This window comes from Schistosoma mansoni, chromosome 5 (genome assembly GCF_000237925.1).
Source record: "Schistosoma mansoni strain Puerto Rico chromosome 5, complete genome".
NCBI classification, from domain to species: domain Eukaryota; kingdom Metazoa; phylum Platyhelminthes; class Trematoda; order Strigeidida; family Schistosomatidae; genus Schistosoma; species Schistosoma mansoni.
In genome coordinates this window covers 9033166-9044802 of record NC_031499.1, presented here as the reverse complement: position 1 = coordinate 9044802, position 11637 = coordinate 9033166, and the positions used below count along the sequence as shown (strand labels likewise).

At 37.1% G+C, this 11637-nt stretch overlaps 1 protein-coding gene and 1 non-coding gene across 2 annotated transcripts in view; one reads left to right on the top strand and one right to left on the bottom strand.

Annotated features, from left to right (window-relative positions):
- Positions 1–8395: 8395 nt before the first annotated feature.
- Smp_169290 (hypothetical protein) overlaps positions 8396–11637 on the top strand; it is a gene marked incomplete at both ends in the record, with an annotated part of 15189 nt that continues 11947 nt past the window's right edge. Inside the window, 2 exons of the mRNA XM_018797830.1 lie at positions 8396–8524; positions 10399–10919. Of these exons, the coding sequence (XP_018652833.1) occupies positions 8396–8524; positions 10399–10919 (650 nt within the window). The remainder of the gene's footprint in view (positions 8525–10398; positions 10920–11637) is intronic.
- On the bottom strand, positions 11471–11542 carry Smp_tRNA_01462_Pseudo_TTG.1.1. Its single transcript has one exon. It is a non-coding gene (tRNA).

Sequence of the window (11637 nt, the reverse complement as noted above, 5' to 3'; positions counted from 1 at the left end):
GAATTATTCCATGACTTTTGGGATTGGATAAATGTAATAATCTTATAATAATCGGTCAGTATCCTGATGAAATAATTGCTAATCACGATAAAAAATATATGTTAACCACGGTTAGGAAATCGTTAACCATAAACTGATTCGCTTACTTGTACTGGGCAGTTGATCATAACAATAATAATAATGAGTAATTACTGAATCGAAAATACGCAGGCATAATGATTCGAACCCTCGCCAAAACAGATGATGATAATCATGTAATTCAATTGCTTAGTACAGGTTTATGTACTTGGCTTGAGATGCACTATTTGAAAGAGTACTGGGACTCAGGTGCGTAAACTGACGTAATATTATGTTTGACTTTTACAGCCTAATGATTAGAAGTCAACTGCTTTAACCGCTTGACTACCCTATCTCAAAATCGAATCAATCAGAGAGGTAAGTTTATAAATCTAGTATACAAGGGAACCTGACATACAACAATGGTAATATATGGTGCCCTAGATAGAAAGGCAATATAGATATCACAGATATTCACTGAGTGTCAAAGCTGTTGTCAACAACACCTTTGTGATGGAGGATTCTGAAGCTAGTTAAATCAGAAAACAGAAAAGAAAGTGTTTGAAATTGTCAATGTGTGGAGGAGTATGTAGTCGAAACTGATCAGTCGTTGAAAGATATGTGCGGCATGGTGTACCCAAAAGTGATCTGGGGAGGATGAGCTATAGAGTGTCTTCAGCTAGCATGTGTCCAGTAAAACTAATGATATCAGCGTCAATGTGGAAGACTTATGGAACTATTTATTTTCGGGATTTATTAACCACTATGGCATTATTACTGATCCGTTTGAATGGTAACAAATATAGTTGGTGAATCCCAACGATATGAATCCTAATTTCGGTGATGCTTATCAACAACCACCATTCACCTAACAACCGATACAGTTTACATCGATATATTAGTTAGGTTGGCTTATCAAAGATCATAAAAACTTGAAAACTACACAATAGTAACATATATGATATTGACTACTCACAGGTGGACGTTGTGTTGTTTTATCATCAACTACTAAATAGGAGGAATGAAACTCAAGTAGAAAATGTCGATAACTTCTTTATTGAGCTGTGTTCAAACAAACTGCGTCGTAGAGAATTTTCAATTTATTTTATCTGAAATTTCACTCGTTTGTGAAAATATAGACTTTCTCATCTCTTACTCATACTTTTCTCTTCTTATTCTTCTTCAGGATGATGGGACAGTGGTAGAATAGTCAATCTGCTTGTTTTTTGTAGTTTTACTATTCACGTTTCGGTAGTAAGACTCGATTTTACGGGGTTATATATGACACTCTACATGCAACTACGTTCTTAAATTCAGGGTCGTAACTGGATTTGGGCGCTATACGACACATCTCAGTGAATTCATTGTATATTTTCCTTCCACTTTCCAAATAACGTACAATATTTAACATTTGTTAGTTTGTTTTGAGCAAATGAATTATTTGGGAGAACAATATTCATGATGATTTTCATTTCAAAGTCTAACTTTTGCCTTATTTGGTCACTTCATCCGGTTAGTTAAGATGAGCTGTAGCGATGTGTTCACGGAAAACATATGGAGGCTGCTTTAGATAACTAGAGTGAAGTCTAAAGTAGAATTTACACTCCCATATGCCTAACTGACACCAGTTGAACGGAAAATGATCGATAATTCAAATTGATATCTTATGGAGAGTTTCTTATATCACTGAGTACTTACCCATTAGGGGATGGGTGTTCCAGATGTGACCTTCTAATAATTTACAGCATACTGAAAACTCCTGAGCATCTCCTTAGATGATTATTTTATCTCAGTCCCAATACAAACCTTAGGGTTAACGTCCAGAAATGAGAGACAACACATCTGAGCGGATTGTGGGTGCACCTTCTACTCTTCACGAGCAGTCATATTCTGGAATCCGTTGTCGAGTGAGATATTCAAAGAGACCTCTTAGGAGTTATTTAATAGAAAACATGACATATTCTTAGGGAATCAGGACAGCATCTCACTCTAATTTACCAATATTTTTCTTTTGTCGTTAAATATGCAGAGGTAAATGGATCCTCAAACCCAACAACCTTGTAAGTCTCAGACCATTGGTGCTCACCACACTAGTTTTATCGGACACATCTGGCTGAAGACTCTCGATCACGCATCCGCACCAGATCACTAGTGGGTGTGTTGTGCTATGCATCGCTTTCATTTGCTAGTCAGATCAAACCAAACGTTCTTTCAACATACCAGTAGCTTTAAAAGTATATCTCCGAACTCCTTCATTTCTGACTTCTGATTTGACTGGGTTGGTATACTTCGACTATAAGGGTGTCACTGGTTAAGGCGTTATCAAACTCCGGATACTTGTGGTATCTTCAAATATACCTAGGTTCCTATCTGGAAGTATCGGTGATCCATTGCTACTAGATACAAAGGCCCATCAAGCGAAATCTTCTTATATTCCGTCCAAAACCATCTGAACCACTTAGATTTCGTACTTTCACTGACCACTGAGAGCGGTTGGTTACCCACACGCCTTGAATGTACATCTGAGAATTGAAAATATGTGGCTACACTCAATGGTTAGCGCCTATCTCAAAATGTTGGTATGACTGATGACTTCTCGTAAGAGATCCTCCTACAAAAGGAAAGCATCTGTTTTGGCTGGACTGGAAGCCCTTAATTCCTTTAAGGTTCCGAAGAAGCAGAGTAATTTGTGTAAGTGGGAACTCAAATAATTGCGTTGTCTTGAGTGTGGGTTGCATTATTTTTCCTGCTGCCTCATGTTTTGCTGGAGTCACTTAATTATTGTGGTCCACTAATGCTTTTATGGTATACATGGCTTTTGAGGTCTCTCTACTAGTATTATCGAAATCTTCATACTACGCATGTTTTAAGCCAGTATACTCATTCGATCCTATTAATGAGACGTGTAACATGCTCATTCATCTTCACAAAATTGCAGTTGCAGTGAAAATGGGGACAAAGTCGCGGTAGTTTCAGTCATATATTTTAAACGTATATATATATGATTGTTGTAGCAAGAGCATTCAGATACTGGTGACTGTGGAAGTCGTACTTTATCTAACTTATCAAGAATTACTCTAACACATTCACTTGTCAGTGACGGTCCCGTTTCGTCAGGATGCTGACAAAATAGTCTTTTGATCGTCTTTTGTAATGATGACAACATATTTGGGTTTTGTTTTCTAAATGCATATTGTTGCTTCAGAACTAATCTATGTCAACACCTGAGACAGTAATAGAAAATGAGTTAGTTGATTGTGTTGACCGCTCCACTTATCTTGGAAGTGTGATCGACCCTGGTGGATTTTTTTGTACAAAATCTCAACACGGATTCGTCAACTTCAGGTGGCTTTTTACCAACTTGCGTTCCGTGAAGCATAGGCGAGATGTCTCTCTTCCAACCAAAGGACGCGTTTACTGGGTGGAAGTTCGTTTTATTTCATTTTACTACTAAAATGTGGCATTTAAAAGTAGAGGATATTTATGGGTTATTAGTCTTTTCATCATAGGTACTTTTAAAACATCTGGAACCAACGAGTAATCTAGGTAAGGACAGTTATTCGGCTGGTGGGGTCGCAGAGATTCGTTAACTGGGAGTGTTCGGGACATGTATTGTTTATGTTCGACCATCATCTCAACGTGCAATGCCAGCTGGTGTAAAAGTAACCAGCGAGAAAGCTACTGTTCGGAACGGGTCATAGTGGCGCCATGCTCTTTATTTCCCCTCTAAATCCTAAAATCCTATATTCATACATATCTTCCCATCTAGTCCTTACGAACCATGTTCTTACTATCTAGTTTTTTTTCATTGTCATTGCCACCAAATCGTTTAGGCCTTTGTACTATTCATCTCGTTAATTTCGTCTCGTCGTGTCAATGCGATATGACATGGCTCAATCCACGTTTATTCTAATTTTTACGTTGATGACTGATTGTTGGAAAGCTGATAATTGACTGTCAAGTAAATCTTCATGGACTTATAAATGTTCGTTGTGTGTGTTTAAAAGTCCTCTTATACAGTATAAAAACAAAATACGGTGCTGGATGTTAATTGATCGATAAAAATTGTCTAAGGAACATGTGCTTCTCTACGTCGTTCTGTGATTGTGGTAATAAGTGTAATTCGTTTAAACTTTTCCATAATATGACTTGGCTCGGTATTTGATTGTTTTTGTTTATAGTAAAGGATATCTTATGAATCAGTTAAATTAACATGGCGTCTAAGACAGTATTTTATTTATTTATTTGAACACATAAATAGTTGTACAAAGGGGCACCGAATACATGCACCACATAAGTCACTTGATTTTTGTTTGGTCTGTGATACTACCCGGGTGCTCAGACCGAAGAAGGTGGCTTTCTTAAGGGGCCACTCCTCGAGCCTTTGATCTAAAGGTCTGCTCCACAAGGCAGTGGAGCAACGTCAGGAGTTGCAGTCCCATGGTAGCCGGTGACCAATAGTTGGTTCGTACTCTATTTGTTCCTTCAGGATCATAGAGTCCATATGACAATTGGTTTGTAATAAGGGTTTTTTAACTCCCCTGATCTCACCGTATTCGCCAACCTGATTAGAGTACTGGACATTCGCATTTCACCCTCTTTAATTTCGTGAACGGCATCCTCACCACGAGAAGGCAATAAGTAGGAATTCGGTGTCAGTGGCTGTATACACGTGTCCATATGAGAGCATTTGGAGATGGATAGTGGACTTTCTTCACTTTCGGCCGTACCAGGGCATTTGGGGACCACTAGCTTCTGTAAAAATCGAAAGTCATTGATTTGTTCAAGTTTCTCTTGTAGCCTAAATAACCATTATTTCAATGTTTCTAAACCCGTGACTTGTGTTGAACCGTTAATATTCCTGAATTGATAATTACATTTTATGTGAGTAGTTTTGTGTTTACTGTCAATAACAGTTTGATACAGCCTTATAGAGACTTCTGGTTATTTTGGTCAAAATGTAGTACGTGTCTGTGAAGTTATTGATTACCACAGTTGTATGGTATATATTTGGTAATAGATTTCGGTATTCATCTGTATGTCATTGGTTGGAATTAATAATAGTGTATGCTACTACTTTATACGTGTTGGTCCCATATTCTTGTTTTTTTTTAAATGATCAATTTCAATATCATTCTTCCTTGTGGTATTTTTTCCTGTTTCGCCAATACAAAACAAAAGAATTATTCTACTTAATTAATTGACCATTTTTGATAGTTTATAGAGTTCTACTTCTCAGTTTATAATAATAGTCTTTTTAGAAGTAAAAAAATCATTTTCAGTTTTATAATATAATTGTTTTTTTCTTCATTTGTTTAACTCAAAGCACTTCTTCAAAATGTTGACTTAAATTCTGTGGATTATTCAGAAGAAATCTATCCTCAAATTAATCAGAGTTTTCGTTTTCCTCAACTTTCATCTTATTTTAATGTTGAAGAAGCTTGGTTTATTCATAATAAAACATTAGAAGATTTATTTTCTCAAGCTCGTAAAAGATTTCAAAAAAATCCTATCAACAATATCGTTACAGGCGTAGAATCAAGTTTATGTACTGGCTTTCTGGTGGTTAATAGTTGGAATGATGTTGAGAAAATCGCTAGTGACGGTCTTATTCCTGGTAATGATCCGGATACATGGCTTGGTCAACAAAAGTTAGGTGAGTGTTTGATCTACTCAGATGTAATTTTTCTTGATTACTTCGTGTGTTTATCTCTTTCTTATTCAGTAACAAATCGTTGGTGTTAGTTGAGAAAATTTGTTGCTGGTTGAAAAATTATTGGCTTCAATCCAACTTTCATTTTATATTAGTCTACTAATCAATTTCACACTGACGAATAACATTCAGTCGTGTGTGCCATTTTCTATGTGAGCTGAGATATTGTCGAGGTTCACAAACTGAGGCAGTTTTCTTAGAAGGCGAATTCCGAATTCTTTGACCTAGAAATCTAATCCAAAAGACTGCAAGGACTCTAGGAGATGCTGCCCTTTAGTAGAATAGCCAGTAACCAAAATAGGTTTATACACTGTCCGTTTTTTCAGGATCCTGGAGTACTTGTTTACAATCGCTTCGAAATCAGGATTTTCCTATTCGTCTACGTGAATGCCCCTTATCCACAGGCTGTTTAGGCGGGAGACTGGTTTTCATCTTCCACTGCGTAAAGCTAGTGAGTAGGATTTCTCTGGCAGAGTCTATAAACATGATCTTGTGAGGGAATTCAGAGGAAAATGAAATCTCCCCGCTTTTAGCCGTACCATGGCGTTTGGTGGGGGCATACTATTCAGTAGAATGTGTATATATGATTTTTACGAATTTGGAAATGAAGGATCCAACTGAATAATTAACAAGTATCTACTCACATCTAGTTCAATTGTCATAGGTTTCCTGACAATTTATAGATTTTTACTTCACATTATTTAAAATCTCCAGGTCTATCAGTAAATCAGTGTGCAGATTTAACAATTGCTCGAGAGCAAAGTCGTTTGTTGGGTAAAAGTAGTAATCAATTTCTTTACTTAATTATGGTTCGTTGGATCAAGTCTCGGGCGTATATTGTATCACCAGAAGCTGAGAAGAGCAAAGATCGTTTAGAACCTCAACCCGGTTATGCTTGCCATGTTTCCACCTGGTCTCGTATGGACTTATTAGATCCAAGTAAATTAACTTTGGAACAAGCATTTCATTTATCTCAAGTAAGTTTTGTTTACTTTGACCGATATATGTTGACAAAATTAATAGATAATCGCACAGCATAATTATTTCAAACTAAACTGTACTCTGTAAGTTTGATATTCTGCACAATAACCTGAGAGCTCTTTTTAAGCTGTCGATAGAGACGATATATCTAACACCAATCATGGATTTACATGCTATCTCAAACAAATCCTATCGCTAGTGAATGACCCCATAATAGACTGGAAGCTTCCGCTATAAAATATATATAAATACTTATGTTTTCGTCACTATATCTTTTGTCACTCGAATTTATTGGGATATACATTTTGTCCTCACGCAATTTCTGTTATTATTTGAGACAAATTCAGTGCAGTTATACTGACATACTACGCAATGAAGACTTACCAGGCTTAGTAATACATAAATGCACAACTCATAAAACAAACTGCATATGGTTTTTTGATGACAAACTAACAGTCTTACGAAGGTATATATATATCTCAAGGTTAAAAGAATAAACACTTAAATCCTGCGTATATACCTCTAAAACGCAAAACGCATCCATATCTTGGAGTATCAGCATTTTAACTAAAGGGGCGTGCTGTTCGATTTGACACAAAGCTCAAACGTTACTAGTTTCAAGTGATAGTCAGTACTGTATTTTCGTATTATTAGAAATGGTATGTCAGTGATAATATAAGAGTTTCCTCTTGTTATACTTTTTTAAGAAAAGAATGTTGTCACTTAACGGAAAGCTGGTCGGTCAGCCAGTCAGTTTCGAGAGCTGTTACAAACCCCTGCACGGTTACCACTTACCAACCTCCCACACTGTGGAAAGCGGGACCGGGTTATTAGTCGTCTTGGCGAACTGGAATTGTGACTACAGAGACCAAGTGACGATTCCTTGAGGCCGAACACATAAGATGATCTTATTAGTTTTTGATGTGTCAGCTACGTACTTTAAAAAACCTTATCACTGACGATGGTAATTCGTGCGGTAAGGTAGTGTGACTTTTCTAGGGTCAACCTTTTCTAAACCCTTCCTTCCGTTTTGAGAAGGTAGCTTCACTGCAGATTCTGGTTGTCTGACAAAAACACCTTACAACCGTCACAACCTTGCACAGTCAACAATACGACTTCGCCCCAGCACATAAGTTTGTTGTTTCTAATCTTACTGTTGTGCAACCGACCCACCTATAGTATGGTAGAACCTAAATAAACAATTATTCCACCCAATATAGCTTGATTAGGTCACCATGATGGGCAAGCCTGACCATTACATCAATGCAGCAGCTACTGTGTGGCAATATAAACTGATGCACATATATAGTATGTTTTGTATTATTTATAACTGATCGACAACCCATCAATAACTGAGTTTAATGATTAGACTATGCACAATATTAAAAACATGAAATGATGTAAATTGCATGACGATAATAATTACCACCATTTTCATAACAACACTTCTATACAATTCTGTTTCAGGTGTATTTATACGAATTTGATGAAGATTTAGAATTACGCACAAAGCTAGAACATGTAATTCCCTATGCTGTTTTAAAATGTCATTGGAAGTTAACTTCTGATGTAGCTTCAAAACTTGATACAATCTCTGTAGCTAGTGGTTCCATTTTGATTATTCCACCACAACCAGATATTTCATGTCTCTTGTCTCTATCACGTACAGCTCTACTGCCAACTCCACAAATCCCTCGTATTCAGAAGAAGTCTTCTCGTGGTCAATCATCACACAAACCTGTCATGTTGAATTTTGATGATAGACCAAAATCTGTAAGTGTTGTTGATGGATGTTTTGCTTTCTTTTCTTTGGTCCTAACCTTTTTTAAAGAAAAAAAACTATGCACTTTGTTACTAATATTCTTTTGCTTTCACCAAACATTAAGTAGACGAAAATAACTCGAATGACTTCAACGGTTTATATCAGCATTACCATTACTAGTATTTGACCACAGATGCCTTAAAAAATATTGCTCGCATCTGCTGGGATCATCGGGTAAGTAATAGTGAGGTTAGGCGAAGGCATTAGGGAATGATGGTAAATCAGTTGATGAGGTGATGAATCTTCATCGACTGAGATGGTTGGACCACGTGTTACGTATGCCTGAACACCGATTACCACGACGCGCAATGCTGACTAGTGTAGGGGATGGTTGGAAGAGAGTTAGGGGCGGCCAAACCAAAACATGTCATCAGTGCTTGAAGTCACTAACTTCTAGTCTGAGCCATGTTGGAAGATGCAGACTACCTGGTTAGGGTCCGCGTGACTATCGTAATAATTGGTTGGAGACTCTGTGTGACATGGCTCAGAATCGATCACAATGGCGTAGGTGAATACACTCTTTATCTTCCCCCCTTAAACCTTGAGATTAAAATTGCTTCATGACTTTTTTCCTTCCTATACTATATCCTTATATACAACTTATCTTTTATATATTACTACCACTAAATTAACTATTTCTATGAATTCGGTGTTCATCTTGTTGTGCTAATGAGCAAGGTGTGGCAACTTGGACCGATACATATATGTGCCTGGTCCTACGTTGTAGCTGACTGACTGACTTCCTGTCAAGTCAATATTTGAAGAAGAACCAAGAAGTCGAAAGAAATTGTTTTACTGAACACAGTATTTAAGTTGTTTTATTTATTTATATAAACATAAATATTGGTACAAGGAAGCACCAGATATATATGCGCCATACAAATCTCGTTCGATTTGCTTGAAGGCTGTGATACTGCCCAGGTGCCCAAACTGAAGCAGGTGGTTTTCTTAGGGGGCCACACCCGGAGCCTTTGACCGAAAGATCTGATCCACAAGGCAGTGGAGCATCGTGAGGAGATGCATTCCCATGGTAGCCGGTGATCAACGATTGATTCGTACGCCATTTGTTCCCTCAGGATACTGGAGCCCATGTGCACCATTGGTTTGGAATGAGGGTTTTCCAACTCCCCTAGGTGGATCCTCTATATCCACCAACCCGGTTAAAGCGCCGGACATTCGCTTTTCGTCCTCTCAATTTCGTAAACAACAGTAATGCCATGAGAAGGCAGTGAGTAGGACTTCCCTGGCAGAGGCTATACACGTGTGGCCATATGAGAGTACTTGCAGAGGGAGAGCGGACTCTCCCCACTCTCGGTCGTACCAGGGCATTTGGGGGCGTATTTAAGTTGATGGGAATAAATATAATTGGAATGACATAAAACTAAAGATTTAAACATTAACAGAAAGTAAATGCAACTATACAGTGATTCGGTCAATTTTGAGCCATATCAAGCCGCTTTTTTAAATGATAAACGATTTCAACTAAGTAGTTTACATTTATTGGTTGACACTTAGGTGGAGTTTTGTTCTCTCAGCTGGATGGTTTACCCGTGGAGTTTTCATCATTCTTCTGAATAACATCATCAGAACAAACTTCAGGTAGAAGTGAAATGTTCGAACTTCTCAACATATGACTCACAGCTTATCCTGTCGACGTTGATTTTGATTGGCTATTGTCGATCTTTAACCTGTCATTGTCTACAATAAAACCAACGGTAGTACCGACTTTCAGAAACATTCATTAATATTATGTATCCGATGTTCTTGTTCTGCAAAATATAAACGTTTTAATAATATTTATCTAATTATTTTCATTACATTTTAGAAAATTGCTCATTCTAATGTGTCAGAATGTAAAGATCGTTATAGGTATAAAGCAACTGCACTTTTACCTAGTCCTACTTCACTCAGTAATAATAGTGTGCTTCAAAGTCCTCCTCTCAATAATACTATATCTTCTACTGTTAATTCTGTTACCACTGTCGGATCAGATGATAATTCCGATCAATTATCATCTCCAGTACAAAGATCAAAGCGGCAAGATTCTGGTGTTTTAAATATTCACATTGCAAATGCACGAAAATTACAAGCAAATTGTAATTTGTTTCAATTTTCTGAATGTATTAAATCTATTGATAATAATACAATAACTAATACAAGTAATACTTGTAGTGGTGGACTAATAAATTATGATAATCGTAATCATGCTAATACAATTGTTGATGAATTACCTTCAACTGTTATTGGAGTTTCATTACTTGTATGGGGTTATCCAAAACCGGAATATTCATTGGCAGTGGAAATATCAAGTTTTCGTAAAGGTGAAATAACTGTATTCGATGGAATGTAAGTATTATAGTACTATGTAATACGTGGTAATAAAAATAAATGTGATTGGTCATTAAGTGTGTACAAAGAGGGAATCAATTTACTGACTATTGGATATATAATTTCCTTTCTCTCATTGATTTCTACTCAAGAGTCGTTGAGTATGACTGCTTGTAATTGTGTTGAATAAAGTATTAGTGTTAATTTGGTTCGTTATTCTTGACCATAAATTCTGGATCTAATATAATGTGATCTAGTCTGTGTTTTGTATTGTTCGAGTATCCAATCTAGCGATATTATAAACTTAATCATCTATACTGGCTTTATTATTAGATCACTGTTTTAGTGTAGTATATCGCAGAAGGAGAGAAAAGATGTTTCAAACTATCCGTTACATCACGTTGTTATTACCATGTTCAAAAGTTTATATTATGATAGAATGTCACTAGACAATTATATTTAGTATTGTAAGCAAAGATGGATAGTGGCTAGCAGTGAAATCCAGTTTGACGCGCGTTTCGTTCTATTTGGGACTCGTCAGCTGGATGTACCTGCATCTCAGAGTCGATGTCCACTCTGGGACTCGAACCCAGTACCTTTCGCTTCAAACGCCATCGCGTTGTCCACTCGGCCACCGAGTCCTGATAGCCACTTGCTTGTGCGATGGGATGAAGTTTAAATCCATTTAGTATTGTTTGTTTGAATCTTCCCATCAAAGTGTGAGGACTGTAACTGG